Source organism: Taudactylus pleione, unplaced genomic scaffold (genome assembly GCF_031769625.1).
Source record: "Taudactylus pleione unplaced genomic scaffold, aTauple2 ptg000296l, whole genome shotgun sequence".
NCBI lineage: Eukaryota > Metazoa > Chordata > Amphibia > Anura > Myobatrachidae > Taudactylus > Taudactylus pleione.
Genome location: NW_028284698.1, coordinates 2,080,736 through 2,107,899, shown reverse-complemented (window position 1 = coordinate 2,107,899; position 27,164 = coordinate 2,080,736). Strand labels below are relative to the sequence as shown.

Genomic DNA, 27,164 nt, shown 5'->3' with positions numbered 1-27,164 from the left:
TAGAACTAGTCACCAACGTTAACTACATCAACTGACGTCACTGTGACAGTTGTATTAAGTTCATCAGTAGAAAAAGATGAAAATGTCTTGGCATCTGCTGTGATACAATTTAATTTTCATGCATTATGTCTTATATTTCATGGAGTGACCCATCTAGTATAAATGAGTGACTACGGATTGTATGATTTACATGGAGACACAAGACCTGAAATGGTCAAAGTGAATGGAAGTCTGTGAATTCAGATACTGTACCTCAGTTACCTAGTATCAGGGATTTATAGACCATTAAAAGTGATACTGTGCATTGTTTTAGAGCAGTGTCCGTTTGAGATCTCTGGGAAGTCCATAATAACCTCGTCACCAGTAGATGGCATTATAACTCTTAAGCTGTGTACACACCTAAAGATTTTCTGTACAACCATCCAACTAGTTGGATGGTTGGAATGAAAATCTGGTAAGGTATGGAAGCAAATGACAATCAGCTATTTGCTCCCAAACGCCGGAAAATGGACAAAAACTGTTTGTTAAATGTTTGATCTAAACAATTTGTTCAAACTTCTCTGAACGACCATTTTCATTTGTTTTCTGGCATTTAGGAGCAAATTGCTGATTATCATTTATTCCAATATATTACCAGATTTTCATTCCAACCAATCAACTAGTTGGATGGTTGGACAGAAAATCTTCACGTGTATGCAGCTTAAGGGCTATATTTACTAAAGTGAGAGTTTTTAGAAATGGAGATGTTGCCCCTAGCAACCAATCAGATTCTATCTATCGTCTAGAAGGGGCTAGTTAAATGTTAAGTAGAATCTGATTGGTTGCTATGGGCAACATCTCCATTTTTAAAAACTCACTTTAGTAAATATACCCCTTTAAGAATATAAAAAGCTACAGTACATAGAAGACCATAAAAAAGGATACATTGGTTTATTAGGATTTACATGTTATATCACTTAAGATATTAGATCTAAAAATAGTTGATCAGGAAAACAAAGAATACATATTTCACTATAGATTGTGATTGTCCCTCTCCCTCCAGCTTCAATGCTGATACCCATAGTTGTGACAGAAATACCTGTACATGTAACTGTTGATTATACAAAATCCATATACAGAGTATAAATTTTATTATTTATCTGCTAATCTGCATAGTATTGGCAACCTATTGATCCAAATTGTTACAATAAAATCACAGAATATATTTGTATCTTTTTAAACAAATCTATTTAATTGCTTTTACTTAAACTCTGTATCTTTTATAGATGAGACCATTGAACTTGTAAACAATGACCCCTCAGCCACAGACACTGAAGTTCTTCCTCACCTGGACAATCCAACCTTTGAAAGTGAGGACTCCTCCCACATTCATAATGTGAAATCATGAGCTCCTTGTGTATAGGACAGTCCAGATCTGGGACCTTCCAGGCCTGCCGCCTGCATAGTTTTAGTTTCCTTTACGCATTCATTTGTGTTTTTCTTTTTAATCAGCAGAGATTGTATGTGAGCAATGTTTTAATTCTATTGTCATTAAGTATCCCAAACACATGTGTAAGATACAGTGGAAATATAAGTGATTCTACCGGGGTCTATGTCATCTAACTGGGCTTTTCCTGACTCCTTGTTTGAAATAATTTTTATTGAGAATTTGTGTCATACAAACCGTGTCATACTGATGATGGAATCAACATAGAATTATGACAATAAAAAACAATATGGCAAGCTAGTAAGACTTAGGGTAAAGAGGGGAAGGGGAGGCAGAGAAGTTGGGTAGTGTTAGCAAGGGAAAAGAAGGCAAAGAGGATGGGGGACTGTTGGTGAACATGGCTCCTAATGAAAAGCTATAGAGTATCAAGTACGAGCCTCATGATAAGCAATCCAGGGTGACCTTTTCTTGACTCCTTATTGAGCATATTCTTTTATTCAGTAAATCCTTCCTTTTTTTTTTTTTTTTTTTTTTTTAAGCTCAGGTTTGCATTGACAAACTAAGACCTAAAGAAAAGTTGGCAAGGTATATATTTATATTGTATTTTACTCACCGAATATATAGGTTACTAACAAATAACAGAATAGTGTGTGTATACATTTTTTCATGCCCTTGATACCTCACTAAATCCATTCAATGAGAAGTGCTGTATTGATCATGTTAGGCATCAGTGATATTTGTCCTTGCCATAGGATGTAGTTTGCAGTGTTTGACAACTATTGGAAAATTGCACCTTCCTCCTTTTTTCCAGACTGTGAATGTTATACAATAAGCACTTCAGGTCCGAACATGTTCTTTTAACCAGAGGGTGGAAGGACATTTCAGACTTCTGGGGTAGATTTACTAAAGCTTCTAAAACAGACAAGTGGTGGTGTTGCCTATAGCAACCTATCAGGTTGTGTATCATTTTCTAGAATGCAATAGAGAAATTATAGCTAAAATCTCATTGGTTGCTATGGGTAACATCACTTATGTTTTTTTTAGATGCTTCTGTATAGCTACCCCATGGTGTTCCATTACAGCTGGAGATGTACATGACTCCTGCCCACATTTTATAGTATTTAAAATATTTAATACTATTTTTACAAATTCAGGATGATATTTTATATAGTGTAATCCTCTTGTTTCCTTGCATAACCTTCTCAGTGATGTTGGTCTCCATGTAGCTACATTAATAAAAGGTTGAAAACCATGTTAATTTCTTAACTTCAGAAGACAAATTGACAAAGTTTGTAAGGTGTATGCTGTTGATGGCAAAATGAGATCACACCTAATGAGATCACCTATTAAAGCCAAGACATGCTTTCGTATCTTCCATACATATAGTATTTGAATATACTGAACGTTCTATTTTATTCCCTCTATACACCCTTTTACTAAGAATTATCCACAATGCTCCAGTCTGTTGTAAACAAAATTATAGTATAAAAAATAAAAATATACATAATTGTTAAATAAAAAGCAGGTTTTGACTTCCATCTAAATGTTCTAGTATAATAAAATGACTATTGTAAACGTATGCACCTTAAAGGATCAGAAAATCAAAATTATTAATCTAATATTAGCAGGAAGTCTGCGTGTTTCTAAAGACCAAATGTTCTGTCCAGTTCCTGGAAGTTTTACAGGTTTTAGATTTTATAAGTTGTTCAGATAAAATAACACAACTGCTTAAAATATATAAAATATAAATACCAGGTTTTTATCCAAATAACTACTAAGCACTAATCGTTTTCCTGCCAATCTATCTATTGGCCAACTGTAGCTAATTTCTGCTTCATCCCAGCACCTGTTCTACTTGTTGCTAGTTAGATACTGACCCTATTCTGATGTCCATGGTTTAGCCTCCCATCGGAATGGTCCTGTAGACTTCTGCAGCAGCTGGTGCACAACAACGCTAAGCATACCATTTTAAAGGATACTTCTCCTTAGGCCAAGCAAAGTTAAAGGCTTTTTTCCCTTTTACATTCTCCAAGGGAAGGAAGTGGGTGAGCTTGGCGGTAAATATATTTTAGCACCTGGGCATCTTATACCCTAGTTTTGGTAATGGCCCCAATGCTCAGTTAGAAAATAAACCCTACAACTAAAGTCCTTTTAAATGTTCTTCAGAACCATATAGAATATTTGCTCAAAGGCAAATTGTGGTCCATAAATCCCCTCTTAATCACTTTATAATTCACAGCGATTTAAAAATTTGTATTTATTTTTTTTTTTGCACCCTTGTTCAATTTTTGGCATCCTTTAACCACATTTCTTATTATTCCCTATGTGTGGCACAGAATGGCCCTTCTATTTGAGCTATCTGCTTAAAGTAGTGCTATGACCTCACCGAAACATATTTGATGGGATGATTAAAATACTTCCCAATGTGTGACACTTACACAATGCTGTGTTGTGTTCAGCTTGCCTTTGTCAGATGTTAAGGACTTTATATGTTTTACTATAGTATAGTAAAGTCTGCTAGCTCTGAAATTGCTTCAAAGCAAATACTGTAAAATTATTACTCCTGTTCATACCATGGATCTCTGCACTATTGGTAGAAGCTACCTGTATTTAGATGTGCTGGTTTAGCAATAACATGGATAAAACGTTGTAAAATGTGAGTGTGTCTCCATTGCTTCTGAGTAGCTATATAGAAGGGCAAGGTTAGTGGTGACATGCTTTGGAATAGTATAAAATAGCTAAATTATGTGTCTGGTAAACTATGACAAAACGATTATGCAGAAAAGGTTACCGACACTAACCGTTTATATATTTTATATTCACTACCATCTTTTTGTGCTGACTACACACCTCATATAATGTAAAGAAAAAAATAAGCACTTTATTTTTAATGTCATTTTAATGCAGTAACCTCATTTAATTAAATGTAAACAGAAATGTTAGTTTGTATTTTAATTTTTTTTCTTTGTGTAATCCAGCAAATGTGTATCTGTAAAATGTTCAAATATTGTAAATATCATGATTTGTATTGATACATTATGTAAATAAATGAATTCCAATTGTACTGTTGTATGAGCCTTGATTTGTAGTGTTAAATATAATTAGCTGCAAGATGGTCTGTGGTACATAAAATGTATAGATAGATGGTACCTTACAGCAGACATGGCAGCTCCAGTGGATCTTCCTTTTTTTTCAAGCAACTACTTCACTGGCTTTACCTTCCCACACTGTAGCAGAGAGGCCAGGCCGCTACACTGTAAAATGTTTTAAAGTGACAACCTTAATATGCAGAATTTGCTGATAGACTTCTTTAGTCACTACATTGCTGCCAATAAATCCATGTGGAATAATAAAGTAAAAGACAATGGCATAATTGAATAATAGGACAAGAAATGATGATTAATATAGAAATATGACATGCGACTCCATCCAATGAAGTTTACTGAACAAGGAACATAAATAATTACCACCATACAAATGACATGCAATTCCACATAATAATAATTACATGGAGATGCATTGAGTCCTGATCAATAATACAGCTTTTACACTGAAATTCTGGGTCTGACCTGGAGTTGGAACAAAGTTCCAACCTGGAATTTCCCCGGTACCGACCCAGGATATTCCTGAGTTGGTGTCATTCACACCGGAGCTGGGTCTGCAGTGACACGGCGTTGAAGTGGACGCATGGAGATTACGTAATCTCCAAGCGCCACTGAAGCCGAAACAATCGGCCGGCATGTGGAGCACTCCAGGTCATCGTGACCCGGAGTGCGCCGTTCACACTGCAGGGTTTCATGGGTTATTCCAGTGTTGAACCCTACAAATTACCTGGGTTGGATTGCTGGGTCACTCGACCTGGCACTCCAACCCTTTCCCCTTTTACACCAAGGAGCTACCCCGAGTTAATCCTGCAATAACCCGGCTTTTAGCTCTGGTGTAAAAGGGGTATTACTCTCTGTGGAGAATAACCAGCAAGCTGTCAGAATTGTCAATCAAAATACACTGCTTAGTCTCAGTTGCTGCAGCACCTCTCTAGTGTATATCATGTAAAAGTGCAATTTCTGTAACACTTTCTATTATATTCTAAGAGCACACAGTATCCATCTCCCACACATATTTTATTGAACAGCAAGTTAAAATCCCTTCAATATAGCATGCAAACATGTATATACAGTACCACAGACGGATCACTTATGCTAAGAAAATGACTGATCAGAGTTCTTTCAGAAGAGTACTCTGGTGGTCACTGTCCTATTACATGCATGTATTTGTAAATCCACAAAAGGTAACGATTTGCATCTAATGCTGATGTCCTGCACACACAAAATGGAGTCTTCAGCACTCTTAATATGTCCTGAGAGTGCAAAGTTGGGTATACTGATTGAGAGTCTGTCTTTTGTGATAGTATAGCTCTGTACACTGTCTCTATAAGATGTACAGACTTACTATGAGATGTCTCCCTTTGATCTCAGTAGCCTGTCACCTCTCACAGTCCCGTTAGCAGTCGCAGCACATTATGCTGTATGCCCTGCTGAACTGGATGCTGTATGCCTCTCCAAATACCAGGAATCTGCACACACGATTCTCTCTCTCCCACATGGTCCCATACTTGGCGGCCCTTTTACTTAGCGGCTCCACCTCTGTTTGCTCTCTCTCCTGGTCTTTTCTGCCAGTCATGTCTGCACCAACAACTCATTGTCCTCCTTTCTGTATGTCCCTCCTGCACTCCACTGAGCCACCGCCGGTAGTCCCCAGTAATGCACGGTTCATAGGACAGAATGGTAACTCATCTGCTAGGGGTATCTCAGATCCACGTTGTTTCCCCAGGGAAATTACCTGCAGCTATTCAATTATAGACCCATAATCAGCCCTGAGGCTGCGTTAACGGCTCATTTCTGCTCGTACCTAGTGTCCGGGCAATTTACCCTGGGGGAACAGTCTGTGTGGATCAACCTGCTGCTAATTGAATCTGCCCCATGGACTGCTGTATTGTGTTTAAGAGCAGGGAATAAATACTGTATATTTGTGCATTATTATTTCCAAATGTCAGTAAGCCTTATAAGCAAAGACACACTTTGCATATGTACGAGATTTTTGTTGTTGTTTTTTTTTTTTCCTCAAATAGGGGGCACAGGGATGACACACTGGTATAGCCTGGAGAGTAGAGTCTGGGCTCCAAATAGTTAATGAAATTACCCTCAAGCCCAGGCTCCTCTCCTTTATACCCCATCCAGAGGCCATCAGTTTGAGTTTGGTGTTGGCAGGAGATGGGCACCAGTTCTAGGGGGGCTGCTTTAGGTGGTCCCCTGCAGTTTGTTTATTTTTATTAATTTTTACTGAGTGGGCAGTGTAAGGTGTCATAGGATGCCCCCACTGTCACTCCACTGCTGGTGGCTGCATAACTGACTGGGTCAGTCAGCGCGCATCAGGGACAAGGTAAGACTGCTCCTGCCATTCACTGTCGGAGCAGGAGACCTCTGGCAGTGTGTGTGGGGGGCTCCTGGTATACTGTGCTTCCCACTAATCCACCAGGGATTACTATATGCAGCAGAAGCTGCTTAATAGCAGCAGTGGCCATTTTCCTTGGGGTTATGCCAGATGGGGGAGGTGGGTCTTTCCCTGTTGGCCTCTCCCCTGATCCTGGGGAACTTTCTCTCAGCGGCCAGAAAGCCCCAGGCAGATCCTCCCTTCTCTCCTCCTAAGCCTACACGCTGAGTGGCCATTTTACAGCCTCAGCTGGTGAGAGAAGCTGGGCTTCGGTCTCCTCTCATAGCCTGTTCCCAGCAGCTGTGCTAGATATTTGCTCCTTCCTGCTAATTAGCTGGATTGTTGAACTGCTTTAGCCCACATTCTGCATTGAGTGGTCTGTTTGATCTGGTTAATACCACTTTCTGACAAACGACCTGGGAATTACCCTGCTCAGACCCAAATTTTTCTCCTCTGCAAACTCCCGGGTTTTTGGGTGAGACCCGCTTTCACACTACAACTGAGACCCGGGAAATTCCCGGGTCGAACCCTTTCAGACATAAGCAGGGTTTGTCATTATTTTACAGTTTTTCAGTTTTGCCATTTTAAAGTGGACACTTTGCTGGCACACAATAATGAGGTCATGCAAAGGTGGGGGCTTGCTATAAAGGGCCTGGGTAGGGCTCCCATAATGCATTGCTGTATTCATGGCTGACACACCTGTTTAGCATGGAGAGCTTGTTTTGTCTGGTGGATTTTCTGTACTACATATCAATTCAATGCTGCAAGTCACAAAAATGAATGGCAAGACACTTGATGATTCAAAATTTTAAGTTTTATTTTAATAAACTCCTTTTTTTTAAGTAAAAAAAAAGTGTGAAAGCCTTACTTCCATATTTGTTCCATAGGAAATAGTGACATACAAAACAAGCAATAGTTACAAATAATGCACTTATATTTCTGTGCAAAACTGTCACCATATTTTGGGATGGCCGTCTGATCAAGTACTGTAGCTCATAATTTATTATGAGCGTATACATTTAACACAAAATACTTTTTATTTAACAATTGAGGCATTAGACACTCCATAAAACTACAAACGTTAAGTGTGAATATACTTTTGTGCGGGTATGCAGTCGGGAGGCCGGCGGACCTAATCTCGACAGCCGGCTTCCTGACTGCTTAATCCCGGCGAGAGTTAAATGACAGGCGTCTAAATCTAGACACTGGTCATTTTACCGACGCCGGGAGACTGGCGCCCGGCATCCCGATAGAAGTGATGCCGAGCGCGGACAGCCGCGGGAGGGGGGGGGAAGGGTTAGGTTTAGGGTTCCAGGGGGGGGACTTAGGGTTAGGCTAGGGGGAGGGAGGGTTAGGCACCCCCCTGGGGGACTTGGGTTTAGGCGGCGGGGAAGGGGGTACTTAGGGTTAGGCACAGGGGGAATTAGGGTTTGGCACTGGGGGGAAAGGCTGGGGTTAGGCACCCCTAAGGGAGGGTTAGGGGATAGAATAGGTTAGTGAATACTTACCTGGGGACGATCAGGATTTTCCTCCTTGTCGGGCTGCCACTGTTGGGATTTGAACCGCCAGCCAGGGGTCCGGCGGTAAATCATAATGATTCCTCTGTGCGCAATACTCTCCATATTTATGTATAGACTTTTATATACCTTGCTTATTTGGTGAAGTGACTTCTCCTAATATAACACACCAAAACCTGTGTATATTATATTTAAAACCTATTACTAATGTAGAAAAATAACCATGTGTAACAACTTATGTTGTGATGTTTACTATATATCCACACAAGATTTCTGTGCATACTACACTTAAATATTTCTATATACTGTAAACTCTGGACTATTGGTTAGAGAAAGTTCTTGGGAAGTAGTACTAGTAGACAATGAATCTACAAATAGTTGCCCTTTGTTTACATTATTAAATGTACTCTTTGAAAATGTTGATGGAGACCGTTTTTTGCATATGCTGGGATGTAGTCCCGAATGAGGTGGGAAACGTTGATTGATGCGCATACTGGGATGTAGGCCCAAATGAGGTGGGAGACTGAGCTTGTTGCGCATACTGGGATGTGGGCACAAATGAGGTGGGAGACTGAGCTTGCTGCGCATACTGGGATGTAGGCACAACTGAGTTTGGATGGTATGCTTGTTGGGCAAAATGGGTGGGCAGTGGCACTTGTGTTGGTGTGGAGTGGATTTTGCTCAACAGTTGATCGAAAAAGTCACGGTTATCGCGACTGACCCGTTGCTGCATAGCTACCATTTGCGATAGTAAATTGCACTGCAATTCTCGCTTATTGTCCATTAATCGCTGCAGGCTCTTGAGCCTGCCATTCTGAATCCAGCTCTCATAGTTGTTCAGACAGGATATTAGTCATGGCTTTTGTAGCGACCTCTAATTTGGTCTTTCTTTCGTGTTGGTAACTGTGAAAACTGAAAACAAAAGAGAGAGAACCCTAAGCATCACAAAGTTTAAAATAATGATTGCAACACATGACTGGCAAAAAGCAGAACTATCAACTAGAGATGAGTGGGTCCAGTTCCCTGAGGACCGGACCCACTTGAACTTCGCAATGTGGGTCGGGATCTGAGTCCGGCTCTGGTTTTTCCCGACAGACTCTGATCATACCGCTGTCGGATTCTCGCTGGTTTTGGATACTATAAAAGGTACCAGGTTATCTGCGCCATTTCACTCCAGCTGTGGAGAGTGAAGTGAACAGACGTGCTCTGTTTGTCCGGGGGTGCTGTGTCTGGCTGCTGTGTCCATCCAGAGGTTGCGATGTCCATCCAGGGGCAGTGGCTGCTGTGTCCATCCAAGGCAGGCTCTGCTGTGTCCATACAGGGGCAGGGACTGCTGTGTCCATCCAGGTTGTGCTGTACCTCAGTGCACTGTTTTTTTGATTTTTTTTTTACTGTGTTGCTGCCGGTCAGACTGCAGTGTAATATTCATACATGTATTGTGAAACTGTAAATGTAACCGCAGTGTAATATACATGTATTGTGACACTGTAAGTGGAAACGCATTGTAATATTCAACAGGTATTGTGACATTGTAAGTGGTAGCGCAGTGTATTAATAAAAAATATTGTGACACTAAGGTCCACTCAATTAGGAGCGAGAAGTCCGTTGCCGGACTTTTTGCAGTCATCGCCGCTTTTGGGTGCGAGAAAGTTTCGCGCTCGTCCTCGCGTATCCTCGTATTCAATTCCAAATCGGTGAAAACGGGACCCGGCAAAGAGGAAACAGCCGAATTATGCTGTCAGTTTTGGGAGAATCAGCCTGACACCCTCCAAAAGATGCTCTGACATGGTGTTCACTATGGGTAGCCCCGAATAGCCTTGCTGAAGATATTTGGGGTGTTTAATAGGTGTCTCAATAGGTGCAGTTTAGTATCTTTGCATAAGGGGTGAAGAATAGCATTTAGCAAGGTTTTTTTTTTAGTAAAATGACCAGTCCCACCAAATTTGGGGTACATGAAATGGGTACAAGCATATTTTAAAGTGGCTAATGTGCACTTTAAAAAAAAACTTAAAGTCCGCCTGCCGCACCACCTGCGATAAAAAAAAAAAACACCTGGCGCATACTTGGGGACCCCCCTGAGTGTATTTTGCTACTTTAGAAGTTTGTCCCCCAACTTTTTTTTTTGCCCCCAAAATGAAAGTAATTTTTTGGGGTGTCCTGTTGTACTGTTTAATTTATTTTACACAGAATACCTTTTGGGGGACTGTCCAAGGGGTGCAGGGTGGTTATTGGAAGTTTGTACCCTAAAACCCCAATTCTGCACTTTTTCTTGCCACCTATTCATAGGTGATACTTTTTCGCAGGGTTCTATCCATTGACTTTCCGCAACGGCGAAAAGTTGGAAGAATTGAATAAGTCCGGTTTGGCGAAAATGACATCATCGGCGAACAGGTATCGCCGATAGGGCCATTTTCAGTTGCCGGCGAAAAGCAGTTAAGTGGTAGCGCAGTGTTTTATTCATAAAAAATATTGTGACACTAAGTAAAAAAAAGTGCAGAATTAGGGTTTTGGGGTGCAATGTTGTGGGAATCCCCCCAGCACCCCTTAGACAGTCCCCCAAAGTTTAACTGTCAAAAAAAATCTAGAAATAACCACTGGACACCCAAAAAAAGTACTTTTTGTTTTGGGGGCAAAAAAAAAAAGTTAGGGGACAAACTTTAAAACAAGTGAACTAGACTCAGGGAGGTCCCCTAGTATGCCCCAGGTGTTTTTTTTTATTGCGGGTGATTGCGGCAGGTGGATTTTTCATGATTTTTAAAAGTTCAGTTTAGCCACTTAAAAATATGATTGCACTCATTTTCAGGTACCCCAAATTTGATGGGACTACTTATTTTTATTTTTTTTATAACTTCCTAAATGCTATTTTCACCACTTTTTAAAAGACAAATTAAAGCTATTGAGACCGTTTAAATACCCCAAATACCGTTAGCTGGGCTATTCGGGGGTACCCATAGTGAACCCCCATGTCAGAGCATCTTTTGGGGGATGTCAAGCTGATTTCCCCAAAAATGACAGCACTTTTCGCTGATTTCCTTTTCGCCGGGTCCCATTTTCGCCGATTTGGAAATGAATACAGGGATACGTGGGAACAAGCACAATATTTTTCTGTGCTGAAAACCTGCAATGTAGGCAAAAATTACGGCAATGGACTGTTCGCCGGCAATTGAATATGCCCCTAAGTGGTAGCGCAGTGTTTAATTCATAAAAATTGTGACACTCTAGGTCATTGATACCGCAGTGTAATATTTAATATTGGTACAAATTGACGTGTGTGCTGTACCCCACTTTGTTCGTGTTTTGTTGATATGGAGAACGATCAGTTGATAGTAGAGCAGGAACCACATACTAGTGCTGGAGCTGCTGCCAGTGAGACCAGTCCTGACGATACTAGTCGGTCTACATCATCTACTAAAGCCAATGCCCAAGGGCATGCAAGGCTTAAGTCAGGGCAACTAAAATCAAACAAGCAATGTTTTACATTGGTAAAGAAAAAAAACATCAAAGCGAAAGTTAGCTGGAGAAAGTCATAAAATTGGCAATATGCCTTTCACCACACGAAGTGGCAAGGAAAGGCTAAGGCCTTGGCCTTTATTTATGACTGGTGGTTCTCTCTCTTATGATGATGCAAGCACAAGTGAACATGTTAACAGTATTAAAATGAACCTCTATATACCACTGCCTGTACCTTCTAAAATCCTTCCTATAAACCTCTAAGGATGACGCTAATTTGCGTACGCAGTCATACAATAAATAGAGACTCCAGACTCAGTGGTTCCGAAGCACAAAGTATTATTCAAGTAAAAGTACAGTCAGTTACACGCTATGATCTGTGTACAATTTAGCGCAAAGGAATTATACAGACCCAAGTACAGTATACATACGCAGCGCCTCTGGAGCAAATCCCGGCCTTCAGAAAGAAAACCTCAGTCAATCAGCATTCAGCAAGAAGACTAAAGACCCAGTGTTTGAGCACACATGTTTATACTCCCCCAAAATAGACAGGACAATAGAGAAGTTTCTTGCTTATGCCATTGGTTCCCAGGGGAGAAGTATATGTTACAGTGCATTTAACAGGCTGGTTCAAATAGACTCGCCCAGCCTCTAACAACTGAGGGTCTTTTCCCTCCCTCCTCCCCATGCTGCATCCTAACAGTTGTTCCTAAAAATATACATTTTGTTGCTTGTAGTCTCTGCGGTCCATAAGTTGGGAATGCATGATGCGATCTCCACACCGATAGTACCGGAATTCTGTTGAAAGAGTACGCATCAGTTGGAAACCAAACACGGCTGTCTTAACATGTATAGAACCTTAGTTATCAAATATCTTTATTTCTCAGCATTAAAACTAACTGAACCAACTTAAATCATATACTTTAAAGCTTATTAAACCTTACGTGTGAATATGTATTGTGTGAGTATTCGGCGTTTGATATAAAGACATATTAATGTGTGTATGAGGAAGGGTGCACTTAACTCTCACTAATACCCATTTTACACCGGAGCTAAAACCCGGGTTTTTGAAGGGTTAACCCGGGCAGCTCCCTGATGTAAAAGGGGAGAGAGTTGGATCGCCGGGTCGAGTGACCTGGCAATCCAACCCAGGTAACTAGCAGGGTTTAACACTGGCGTAGCCCGTGAAACCCTGCTGTGAGAACAGCGCACTCTGGGTCACGATGACCTGGAGTGTGCTGCTAGCCGGCCGATTGGTACGGCTTCAGTGGTGCTTGGAGATGACGTCATCTCCAAGCGACCACTTTCACTCCGCAAAAGCCGGGTCTATGCAGACCCGACTGCGGTGTGAGAGGCGCTGGCTCGGGAATATCCCAAGTCGGCGGCGGCAAAAATCCGGGTCTGATCCGGATAGGAACTTTGTTCCAACTCCGGGTCAGACCCGGAAAATAGGTGGAAAAGGGGTATTAGTGAACATCATAGCAGTGTGACATGCTGAGCCAGATAGTTCCACATGCCCACTCTGTCAGCAGCCCCCCCCCCACCTGTCCCAGGCTTCAAAAGAAAAACTCTTTATTCTCCCAGTCTCTTGTGTGAAATGCAAATAGCCCAGCTACAAGAGACAGACCTAAGATGACACTAGTCTTTTTGAAGTCATGTCATTGCAGGAAGCTTGCTAATGTAAGGTGTGTATTCGAGCCAGACCACATGTAGTGAGGGCAGACACTGTCCAGGAAGCTTATCTACACAAGCTAGTTGTCACGTAGCCATTTGCTCTATTCATCTAATGCAATCCAATTTTTTTTACATACTGTAAAGCCATTTCTGAAATATATCCTTTATAATACGTAAAGTCATGAAATAGGCTTCTGGTGAATCGCCGTAACTTATGGCGATGGTCACAGATGCATTCGCATGATGCTAAGAGTATTATCGCCACATGTACTAAAGTGTGAATTTATCTAAAATGGCGTCTTGCGGCCAGTCGCAAGATGGTGTCGTCGCGATTAAATCTTAAACTGAACTTGTCTCAGCCAATTATTCAGCTTCGACAGTCCACCCTTTGATAGGAAACAACATGCTATCACAATCTGCTATTAGAATTTAATTTAGGCTTTCATTTACATTTTATTTAGTGTTATTATGGGATGGCGCAAGGTGGTTCTTAATCCATCAATAATGTGTCTCTGGGTGGGGACATAAAACTATTATACGCACACCGCGGATCTTGGAAGATGATGTGAAAGGTGTGGGAATGCATCAGTCTTATAACAGCAGTCTTTTGAAGGGGAATTGAGACTTTACATTATCTGAGGTGTTCTATAGATAACATTTCAATAATACATTCTATGCATGTCTAAATTTAATACATCAAACGATAGTATTTCCTAGTTCAGGGTTGTAATGCAGTTCTCTATTTACCTCGGTATACATATTGTCATTACTGACCACCATCATAGTTTCATTCTTACGTTTTACTCTGTTTTTACATTTTCCACACATAAATACAATAGGAACACACCGGACACATATGCCAATTATTATGATGACAATCAGTATAAGGATTAAGAATTTGCCTATGCTGGCGATCACTTCCTGGACCCATTCCCCTAGGCCTGAGAACCAATTCACTGGGTTCAGCCATGAAACCCATCCTTCTATCTTCTCCCCTACTTCAGCCACTGAAGCGTTATGGTTCTTACGAAATTCCCACTTTAGCTGCAGAATTTCATCCATCTTCCAGTCTATCACCTCCTTAGGGTCGCTGGTATCATTGGTGACATAGGTGCAACATTTTACTCCAAATTGGGTGGCTAACATTACGCAATACCCTCCAGTAACAGCAGTTAAGTAGTTCAACACTAGCCTGTGTTGCACCAGTTCTTTCTTGTACGCTTGCAATTCTCTCCCTGTGTACCTGAATGTGTCATCGTACATCTCGGTGATATTATCTATCAATTTAGCAAGTTCCTGAATATATATAAAATTTAATGTACCCCGAGCGATCCTGGTGGGATCCAATGCGACTAAAACTTGAAAGCCAGTTGTCTCACTGATTAACTGAGTGGCTTTATGTACATCACCAGGTATCATATTTCTTTTGCCTCTGTGTTCATATTGTGTGTGAAGATATGGTGACGGTGTGTTTTTATGTATACCCAGCATTTCAACATGTGTGAGGGTCATAACTTCTGGGACTACTCTTCCCAGGTAACACAAACCTTCGGAACTTGGGGAGAGCCATTTATACGCTTTTCTTCCACAGATGAAATATACATTATCAGGGAGAACATAAGGAATGGTATGCATCATTATCATTAAGCACATTTCCCTTGCAAACAATCGTATTTCTGGGTCTTCCATCTGGTACATGCAAGTTTCTGGCTGTATTATTTTAGCACAATAACCATTTGGCACCTTACCAATAATTTCTTTGGTGGAACTCAATGTATACCGATACCTAAAATGTTTCCCACCAGACTTAATGGAGCGTAACAGATCATGGTTTATGGACTCATTATCAGCTCTTTGTGAGAAGGTCATCGTCTGATTATTCCCCGTCACTTCCCAACTCCCGGGTCTATTGGGGTTGGTTATGTTTAAGCACAAAAGTGATCTATCTACTTGGAATTGATGGAGTTTGAAATGAGGTGGTTTGGATGAGAGAAATTTTCCATCCAAGGTTTTCCCTTTTTGCAATTCTAAAATTTCCGTGGTATTTAGCAGAAATGGCACCAACCCTACGTTATGCTGTCCCTGTGGCACATGTGAACACACCCAGCAATCAGTTTGATTGAACACTTTGCCTACCATGCCATGATAATCCTCTAGAGGATACCCACCCCAGTATGGATTATATTTAGGTTGGCACCGTCGGATACAGTTCTCATCAACTAGGGACCCACAAAGCTCACAAATACAGGAATCTTCAGACGATAAACCTCCACACCTTCCCCGAGTATCCGGAATGACAGCTCTCTTAACAATAACAGTATGAAGATTGGTCAGACACTCCCCTGATTGGCATTGCACTCCTCCTGACTCCACTCCATCAGCACTGCCATCAGCTCCCGTTTCCTCAATCGGTCCCCCATCACAGACACTGGATATCCCCGGACTGACCAGGATGGTGAACACTCTAAAAGAGAATATGAAAATGAACACAGCAAGCCTGTCCATTGTCACAACAAGATCTGCAAATTTCTCTCAGTTCAGGTATCTCACTACAACCTGTTCAATCCTCCCGAAACAAGCTCGCGATCGACAGGTCCACGCTATCAGCTTTGTCTCCGACTTGTTTCTCCACCGGTTGATTGACCTTTTTGCAGTGAGTGGAATGGACCCAGGTATCTCTCTCGGCCACCTTCAAAGATGTAGTACTCGTCAGCAGCACCTGGTATGGACCCTCCCACCGATCATTCAAACAACCTGAACGCAAGAAATTTCTGATCATTACATATTCGGGTATTCCCAATGCAGGAGCTTTCGTCAGACTATCCTTAAGATTAAGGAAAGCCTGCTCTGATTCCTCTGTGTGTATGACACAATCGGGCTTTGAGGAAGAGACTAATTCCTGTAAAGGTAAGGCCAAAATAGAAAAACCTGGGATCCACATTCTACAGTATTAACACATTCCCAAGAAGGTACGAATTTGCTGTTGATTCTGCGGCAGTGTCATGTTCTGTATGGCCTGGATTCTATCTGTTGTAAGATGTCGTAACCCCTGGGTTAGGCATTGTCCCAAATATTTTACTCTGGATTGGCACGGCTGTAGTTTGTCCTTAGCCACCTTGTTTGTGAGAGATGAAGTAACAAAAGTTTAGTATCATTCAAACATGTCATAAACGAGTCAGAACATAGCAATAAGTCATCCACATATTGAATTAGAACAGATCCATTGGCAGGTTGAAAAGATTGTAAACAGTCGTGCAATGCCTGGGAGAAGATACTGGGGCTGTCTCAATGAAACCTTGGGGTAATCATGTCCATGTGTATTGTAAACCTCTGTATGTAAATGCAAATAGATACTGACAGTCAGGATGGAGAAGCACAGAGAAGAAAGCAGAACAGAGGTCAATGACAGTGAAGTGGGTTGCATTTGGTGGGATCTGCATCAAAATGACAGCTGGATTTGGCACTACAGGGAATTGGCTCTCTACTACCTTATTAACACAAGTAAGGTCTTGTACCAGCCTATAACCCCTCCCACCACTCTTCTTCACCGGGAAGATGGGACTGTTGGCTACACTAGCTGTACAAACTAAAATTCCCTGTTGCAATAATCGCTCAATTATTGGAAAACCCCCTAATTCTACCTCCTGTTTTAGCGGGTATTGGGGAATTTTTGGAGCTTGCCTACTGCTTTTTAAATTTGCCATTACGGGGCTTACGTTTGCCATTAATCCAGTGTCCTGTCCATCTTTCGTCCAAAGGGAATCTGGAATTAGGGACAACATTTCATCTACCTGTGATGGAGTTTCATTTAAAACTGTAGAGTGATACATTATCCTTTGAGGAGTGTCTAACATATCCCGCACCTCGTATACCATTCTCTCTGGGATATCTAAAAATACACCATCAGGGGTGCAATATATAACACATCCCATCTTAGTTAGTCGGAGCCGCAGCAGCCAGGAGAAAAGGATGCCTGGTATGCAACGGCCCAATAGTAACCTCTGTGGACTTTGTTTAAGGATAATGTTCCACTTTACCTGTTACACCCATTGTTGGTACTGTCACGTTGGTCACCTGCAAATTAACGGGAGATTTTATCACTGACCTGGTCGCCCCTGTGTCTACAAGAAAAGCATATTCAGTACCAGCTACATCAACCATCATGACTGGTTCTTCCCTAGTACTTCCCGTTAACCTGACTATCTGTAGACTACAGGTATGACCTGACCCCTAGCGTTGGCTACCATTCTCCAATAAAGCATTTACGGCTACAATTGGAGCTGGTACCTGCTGAACATTTGCTGGCCTTTGTGCATATCCCTTATGGGGATATCCAGGTATTCCCTGAGGTGGGGTTCCTACTCGTTTTACTGTACAGTTTCTACTTAAGTGTCCTGGTTGTTTACAGTTAAAACATGTTTGTGTACCGGGTGAAGACATGTGGTGTTGTGAGGTTTGCGCAGAGGGTAAAGGTGGTGGATATGGCTAAGGATAGGGAGGGTAAGGGTATTGTGGGGGATAAGAAGTTGGTGGGTAGCCTGGGACCTGTGGTTGCATCGGGTTAGTGGGATAGAGTTGTGTTTGTTGTTGCGTGGGGTTAGTGAGAGCACATACTTGTTCAGATGTGAGTGTGTGTGCAAGTGTGTCTGTTGGCTGTGATGTTACAGTCATTCCCTCCAGAGCTTGTATACTGACAGCCATTAGTTTTTCGCTCTGGGCTTCTCTCTTCTTGGAGTTTTTATCATGTTCAATGGCAGTTTCTATGAGGTATCTATTGTGAGTCCCCGCCAGCCAGGCTGTGAGGTCTGAACCCGAGTTTTTAAACTCTCTTTCAGACTGTCCACAAGTACCATGACTATCATTCCCCTGTGGTGAGTGCTATCTTTAATATCCTCTATCCCAGTGTACTGGGTGATAGCCTGCAGAGCCCAATCGCAATAATCTTATGCAGTTCACTCTCCTTCTGCTTAATGGTGAAAATTTTGTTCCAGTTAACTACTACCCGAAAATATATACCCAACTGAGTTACAATGCGGGAAATGTTACCTTGGTTTACTTGGTCTGTTAAGGGAACGTCACCATCCAATACACAATCCGTGATAAATTTTGTCACGTCGGTATTGCGTGGTAGACAGGCCCTTAACACCACATGCCAATCTTTATTAGTGGGTTCATGTGAACTACCCAAATTTCTCAAAAATCTTTGACATTTGGCTAATTCCTTTTTGGGATCGGGGAAATCATTTATGATGGAATTTAGTTTTGCTCTTGTCCAAGGACAATGCATTACTACTTCCCTCGTGGGCACTATACAGTTTGCATCTGCATTTTCATTTGGAACAGTTATTGTCCGAATGGGATGCAGACCGGTAGCGCTGCTACCTTTTGACCTGATTACCTGGCTGGGGGTTTAGTCTGCTGCTGCTACGTATGGTATGAACAACTTCCTCTACGGGTGCAGAGGGCATTAACACTTCCCTTGATGTTACCGATGGAGATGGCGGCACCACTCGTGATTGTGGTGATGCAGCATCTATCATTTGTACAGCTTCAGAAATGGCAGACATTACAATAGGCTCATCATCCACATCATGAACATTTTCTTTATAGTTGCTTAAGAGAGGGTACAAGTTGCTTGTAACATTTTTATGGGTATTTTTGGTAACTGTACTTGCACCTCCATCCACATAAGGTGGGGGAGTTGAGCGTGAACTGCTGGCAATACTCTCCACGACGCTACCTTGCCGCATGGGCGCGCCATTTTGCGGTTCGCCCGTATTGCAATTTAGCGCCGCGGAAGTATTTTCTGGCAATGTGCTCACGACGCTAGTTTGCGTCGTTTGCACATTTTTAAGCCACGCATCCCCTTCATGCTGCCACAGTTTTAAACATTCAAAATATTTAACCTTTTTTTCTCGGGAGCGCATCAAACTGATGTGATCCCGGACATTGTCTATCACATTTTTATCAAAACTACCAATTCTGGGAAACGGTCTAACACTCTTCCTCGTCGTATATAAAACCATAAATCACAATACCTTATTGCATAAGTACCGTACTTAGTATGCATGATACGACGGGCCGATCCGATCAGCGCCTCCATTAGCAGCACATCATTGTCTAACATCTCTACTGTTTGCGCGGCTCCCATTCTGAGACAACTCCTACGCTTTTCAATAAAGATTTAAACTGGTGAAAGACAATCAAGATACTTTTACTTACCTGTGGACGATTTAAGTCGGCGGCGCCCACACACCTGGATAAGATTTGAAAAGTCAACTTCCACACCCGGATAAGATTTCGTAAGGCAACTTCCACACCTATGAGAGTTTATATGTCGGCTACTCCCACGCACCTCTCTACAACAAAGACAACATGTACACCTGCTACTGTGTATAGAACGGTAAAGCTACTTACCGAGCGGCTAGACTAACCCTTGCACCTAGCCCTTAAGGATCATACGATACCCTTAACTTTGTCCAACAAATATTCACTGTTACACACTTTTTTTCCTGCGCAGAAAAATAAACGTTAACCCAGATATTGGTAACAATTGAAAAAGGTAAACCTCAACGGCTTTGTTAAAACACGTGGCAGCAGAACCGGAAGTGCGTATACGCTATTGTGCGACCAGCCGCATACACAATAATGCGACTACCACATAACCGTATAATGACTTTTTAGCTGCGTACACAAAAGTGCGTCTTTGCTATGCGCAAACCTGCGACTTAGCCGCGTAATCAGTACTGCGGCGCCCCTTTAAACGTAAGGTTCTATCAACAGAGGAAAACAAACTTTTTCCTCTCTTGTCCCTGGATTCTAGTCAGCTTCCTTGATTCACACGGAGATGGATAGCGATCTTCCAGCACAAAGCGGTTGCAGGCAAACCCTGCATGTGGCCACTCCACCCTTTGCTGAAATATCGATAGCTGTATGTACCGTGTGAGCAGGTAAGTGACTTCACTACGAGCCCCCAATTTAACGATATTAAAATGAACCTCTATATACCCCTACCTGTACCTTCTAAAATCCTTCCTGTAAACCTCTAAGGATGACGCTAATTTGCGTACGCAGTCATACAATAAATAGAGACTCCAGACTCAGAACATGTGGTTCCGAAGCACAAAGTATTATTCAAGTAAAAGTACAGTCAGTTACATGCTATGATCTGTGTACAATTTAGCGCAAAGGAATTATACAGACCCAAGTACAGAATACATACGCAGCGCCTCTGGAGCAGATCCCGGCCTTCAGAAAGAAAACCTCCGTCAATCAGCATTCAGCAAGAAGACTAAAGACCCAGTGTTTGAGCACACATGTTTATACCCCACCAGAATAGACTGGACAATAGAGAAGTTTCTTGCTTATGCCATTGGTTCCCAGGGGAGAAGCATATGTTACAGTGCATTTAACATGGCTGGTTCAAATAGACTTGCCCAGCCTCTAACAACTGAGGGTCTTTTCCCTCCCGCCTCCCCATGCTGCATCCTAACAGTTGTTCCTAAAAATATACATTTTGTTGCTTGTAGTCTCTGCGGTCCATAAGTTGGGAATGCATGATGCGATCTCCACACCGATAGTACCGGAATTCTGTTGAAAGAGTATGCATCAGTTTGAAACCAAACACGGCTGTCTTAACATGTATAGAACCTTAGTTATCAAATATCTTTATTTCTCAGCATTTAAACTAACTGAACCAACTTAAATCATATACTTTAAAGCTTATTAAACCTTATGTGTGAATATGTAATGTGTGAGTATTCGGGGTTTGATATAAAGACTTATTAGTGGGTGTATGAGGAAGGGTGCACTTAACTCTCACAAAGTGAACATCTTAGCAATGTGACATGCTGAGCCAGATAGTTCCACATGCCCACTCTGTCAGCAGTCCCCCCCCACCTATCCCAGGCTTCAAAAGAAAAAACTCTTTATTCTCCCAGTCTCTTGTGTGAAATGCAAATAGCCCAGCTACAAGAGACAGACCTAAGATGACACTCTAGTCTTTTTGAAGTCATGTCATTGCAGGAAGCTTGCTAATGTAAGGTGTGTATTCGAGCCAGACCACCTGTAGTGAGGGCAGACACTGTCCAGGAAGCTTATCTACACAAGCTAGTTGTCACGTAGCCATTTGCTCTATTCATCTAATGCAATCCAATTTTTTTTACATACTGTAAAGCCATTTCTGAAATATATCCTTTATAATACGTAAAGTCATGAAATAGGCTTCTGGTGAATCGCCGTAACTTATGGCGATGGTCACAGATGCATTCGCATGATGCTAATAGTATTATCGCCACATGTACTAAAGTGTGAGTTTATCTAAAATGGCGCTTAGGTGGCCATTTCGCAAAATGGCGTCTTGCGGCCAGTCGCAAGATGGTGTCGTCGCGATTAAATCTTAAACTGAACTTGTCTCAGCCAATTATTCAGCTTCGACAATGTTGAAATAGAAATTGAGGATGCTTCTTTGGAAGTGCACCAGGATGAGGATATTTGTGTAGCTGACGCCAATAAGGATGATGATGTTGATGAGGATGTTGTGTAAATCAGGCACCAGTGGAAGAAACAGTTGCCCATGATAAGGAAAAGCCCATTGTCATGTCTGAGCAGAAGACGAAAAAAGCCACTTATGTGTGGAATTATATGTACCCAAATCCGGACAACAATTGTCAAGCCATCTGTACCCTTTGTAAAGCCAGAGTAAGTAGAGGTAGGAATCTTAAACACCTTGGAACCTCCTCCCTGTTAAGTCATCTGCAGAGCATCCATCCAAAAAGTTTTTGTAAAATTCAGAAGCTTTGGCTAAAAAAGTAACAACAACCAGTCCAGTGTCAGCTAGCTCCCTTCTCTCTGCTAGATCCAAGCACCTGCCATCTTCACCACCAACAATATCCTCAATCATGAAGCTATTGGTTTGTTTGGGCCCCCAGAAGACAAGCTACCAATGGACAGTTGACATTGCTGGCAATGATCTCTATGTGCACAAACTGGCTTTAGAGGCAAGATGTTGTCACCATCATCATCATCCGATTCCTCACCCTCATCAGTGTCTACATCATCTTTCTTCACACAATATTAATTTGTCCCCACTGGAATCCACCATTACTGGTGCCTCTGTAATTTTTGCACGTAATTGGTGGTAAAAGTCTTCCTCATGGAATTTGTTTGATGAACATAATCTTTTCCACATTTTGAGCCTCCTACACTGATTGCTGACGAGATTCCCGGCTGTGCTAAAAACTCTTTTGGAGTACACACTGGAGGGTGGGAAGCTCAAGTAAAGCAAAGCCAATTTGTGCAAGTGCCACCAATTTACCTTTTTTTCCTGTCAGTAATCAAACGGACTGTCTGACATGCCTATTCGGATGCTATAATTAAAAATACTCCTCAACCATTCTTTGAATGGTGACCATATCAGATGGAGTCACAGTAGAGGTCTTATTAATTTTAATTGTAGGCAATTCTTTTAGACCCGACCAGATGTCGAAACTTGGTTGTTTTGACTCATCTGCATCACCAGTGGGTCTTTTGGGAAAGTTTAGTTTTTCCTTGGCAGCTGTACTTGCTGGAGAAACTGAAGGAGGAGCCATCGCTGCATTACGTGCCATGACAATTTGCTTACCAACAGGTCTTTGCATTACTTCAGATCTTTGTCCATTGGGAAGAAAGAAATGATGTATGACTTAAACCTAGGTGCGAGCATGGTCACCAAAATGTATTGATCTGATTGGAAAGTCCTGATAACCCTTGGCTCCTGGTGAAGCGAATAAAGGACTTGATCTACAAGTCCAATGTATTTTGCAGAATCGCTTCGTTTCAGCTCCTCTTTCAGTGTATGAAGTTGCTTTTCCAAAAGTCTAATTAGGGGAATTGCCAAACTCAAGCTGGCAGTATCTGAACTCACTTCACAGATGACTACTTCAAAGGATTTCAGCACTTTTCACATCTCGGAAAGTATTTTCCACTGAGCTTAAGTAAGGTGCATTCCATCTGCTTTTCCTATGTCATAGTTCATTGTGTAGCTTTAGCTGACTTTTTGCTGTTCCTCCATCTGCTGAAGCATATAAAGGGTGGAGTTCCACCTTGTAATTAGCTCTTGGTTCAGCTTGTGGCAGGGCAAATTCAACATTTCTTGCAGGTGTTGCAATCTTCTACATGCACCTGCTGAATGGCGAAAATGTCCAGAAATGTTTCGGGCCAGGGAGAGCATTTCCTGCACGGACCTGTCATTTAAAAAAAAAAAAAAATTGCACTACTACGTTGATTGTCTGAGAAAAACATAGGACATGTTGGAATTCACCCAGCTATAATGCTCTCACAATATTGGTGGTATTGTCAGAAATTACAAATCCTGAGGAGAGTCAAAGGGAGGTAAGTCATTTTGCAATGATTTACATGTTTTTCTAAAAGTTTGTCAGCAATATGCCTCTTAGCAGAAATTCAGAGGCAGGCTACTCTGTGTATCACCGGTTTCACTGTTTCTTAGATGCTGCTGCTGAAGGCAATGCACCCACCCAGTGGGTGGTTACAGTCATGTAATCTTGCATTTGCTCTGTTCTGCTTGTCCACATATCTGTGGTTAAGTGGACAGTGGGTACAACGGCATTTTGGAGGAAACTAATTCATTTTTTAATGTGCCTTTACAGGCTGGGAATTTCTTTTCTAGTGAAGTTGAATCTAGATGGGATTTGACAGCGGGGACACAGGACCTCAATTAACTGTCTAAAACTAAAACCAACTGCATTATTGGCAGATATTGGACGCACCTCTAATACCAGCATAGATGTTATGGCGTCAGTGATCTGCTGTGCAACTGGTTGACTGCTGTCATACTTGCTCCCCCTTGCAAAGGTTAGTTTAACAGTCAATTGCTTTTTTAAACTACTACTGGGATGAAGATCCACTCCCAGGAGCTGCAGCAGGTGTAGCGCTAAAGGATTCTTCTGGTGCAAGGTCTCATGTGAATGATTTTATTTTTTTGTAAATGCCTCCTCCCCTCCCCCCTCATAAATTTGCTTTGGAATTAAATTTACTACTAATCCACCCTTCCTTTCCCTGCCTTCAACTACATACATACTACAACTCCCTCAGGCCTCTTGAATAATAACATTATTTGTTTCTTGTCATGTTGGAGGTTGAACTGCCACAGCACCTGAAATCTTCTACCTGTGGTTGCTGAGTGCCAAATATGTCCAGAAATTACGAACAATGCGTAAAGCAGGCTGAGGTAAACTGGGGCATGCCACCTGTTGTTGACAAATAACTTCCAGTAGGCCCGGTAAACATCACCGATGCTGGGAGTTCTGGTTCAGCTGCAGAGCTACAGACTGCTTTCCTCTGATGTAAACAGCAAGTCTTGCTCCCATTATCCCTAACAACCTCCCTGAGCACAAAGTAAATGTCTATTTATAGTGTGTACTAGCAGCACATCCACAAGTAAGGCCAACGCATTTCTATTAGATGTATAAAAAACCTCCTCCAGATCAAAGATGTCTTTCAAGAACTTGTTCCTACATTGATCTTCCCTCATAATTTTTTTTAAGACTCAAAACATTCAAATAAATAAATTAAAAACTAATCAATCCTTCTGTCCTTTCTCTGACTTCAGTCTGTAAACATATTCCAAGTCCCTCTGGGCTCTGACCCACTGTAGTTCTTGCTTAATGAAAACATTCTTGGTTTTTAAACTTCCTATGGGGTTGTATAGTTTATTAAACTGCCATCCTGTCTACCACTGCAGTACCACTCTGTGCCATGTTGGAAGCTGAACTGCTACATGTTAGTGCCATCCACTGCTGTCGCTTAGCTTAGTCAGCCAACTAGTTGGATGCAACCTTTTGGCCTAAACTGGATGAAATCAATATTGTGAGCTGTGAGGTGGTCAAAAGTCACCAAAAATGACTGGAAATAAATGTTATTCAGATTAATAATACTGTAAGAACAAAAACAGGCCCAAATTATGCGATTTTAGCTTTTTTATGATTTTTTATAGAAAAAATACAGATCCAAAATCAAAACACCGGCGGTTTTGCCAAAACCAAATCCAGATCCAAAACACGAAGGAGATATAGACCCAAAACCAAAACATGGGGGTTGGCGCACACCCCAACTATCAAGGTCTTCGTGCATGCAGTGATCGTCCTCTAGCACAAGTTGAGCGCTGCAACACTTTCATTCAAGCACCCTGCATCTAACAAGATAACTCTTGCTTAATATTGAACAAAGTTTCATTAAAGTCATGGTTATATGTGAAGAATAGCCACAATATTTACCACTGTTTCAAACCATTTTATAGACAAAACCTACTATAAACTGCAAATCACATAGGTTAACACTGCAATACATAGAGTTAATTGAGATGAACTTACTGTTACTGCATAGAGTGGGTCTATCTCCCTGGTTCTGTGGCTGAGACTCTGAACCCTGGCTCTGCGGTTCCATGATGATGGTGGTAGATGACTTGTCAACAGGATCATCATCAAACAGCACCTGCAATGATGCTGGCTACACTCAGAAGTTGATGAACTTGTGCCTGTCATTGTTGCAGTGTGCTAGCATCACTCGATGGAGATAGGGCAATGGGGTTGCATAATGCTGTATGCCCAAAAACAGAACTGCAGAAATCATATAAGGGCCACTCCATCCTTCCCATACCACTGCGGTTGCGGTCATGGACCTTTGTATATTGTTTCTTCAGGGACTTTTGTGTAAGAACTTGATGCTGTGTCTTCACAATACCCCTGCTGGACAGGATCTTTGAATTGTTGCCATAGATCATAGCATCCTTAACAGTGCCTGTAATTTGAGCTTTTATTTCCTCCTCTCCCCTCACATGTAAGAGCTCAGGACCTCCTCCTCCTTTCAATGAGACATATTCTGAAACCACCACTGGCATTCCACTCCTCTCCTGTCCCCTCTCCTCTATAATGCACTGGCCTGCCTGTAACATTTGCATGTCTGTCAGCAGCATCTCTTTGCTGTTGATGATGACCTCATCATGCAGCAGGCAGCCATAGCTGGTCAATCAGAAGCTGCGAGGTTCAGACTGGGAGTAAAATCCCTGGTTGCACCCTTCAGACTAGAACAGGTTTGTCTTCCCGGGACTTAAATTCTGAGAAATATCCTGGTCAATTGCAGGGGCGACTAACCGGGAACGTACTCCTGGGTAGGTGCCTTTCAGACATACGTGAGACCCAGGAATTTTGGCTAAGGCAGGCCAAAAACCCGGGAATCTCAGTATGTAATTTCTCCTCAGGATCCATAACACACTGGCCTGTGTGTCAGTTGCTTTGGGGCCCTGCAACAGTTGCACCAATGGATTCTAGTCAAGAACCGGCTTGGGCGTCACAGTCGACTCAGATAATTCAGTTTGTAGACCATATGTCAGTTAAAAGTGCCGCCTATCCCTGTGCCACAACTTCCCATGGCAGAGCCACCCAGGGTTGAGACTTTTGCAGTCAGTTCAGGGTTTGGCTCAGGTGTCCACATCCTTTCAGCAAATGCTAGAAAAGGATAGGGCTCCTAGACGTAGGCCTGGCCCACCCAAAAGCTCCATATCATTATCAGGAGGTTCAGATTCAGAGATGTCTTCAGATGGCGAGGTTAGT

General features: G+C 42.0%; 1 protein-coding gene and 1 pseudogene across 1 annotated transcript in view; one reads left to right on the top strand and one right to left on the bottom strand.

Annotated features, from left to right (window-relative positions):
- The window catches only part of RNF128 (ring finger protein 128), an 89,594-nt gene extending 85,116 nt beyond the window's left edge, over positions 1 to 4,478 (top strand). Inside the window, exon 7 of the mRNA XM_088482799.1 lies at positions 1,266 to 4,478. Within this exon, the coding sequence (XP_088338925.1) occupies positions 1,266 to 1,387 (122 nt within the window). The 3' untranslated portion in view covers positions 1,388 to 4,478. The remainder of the gene's footprint in view (positions 1 to 1,265) is intronic.
- Positions 4,479 to 8,721: 4,243 nt separating this feature from the next.
- Positions 8,722 to 26,209, bottom strand: LOC148511652 (uncharacterized; annotated as a pseudogene).
- Positions 26,210 to 27,164: the final 955 nt, after the last annotated feature.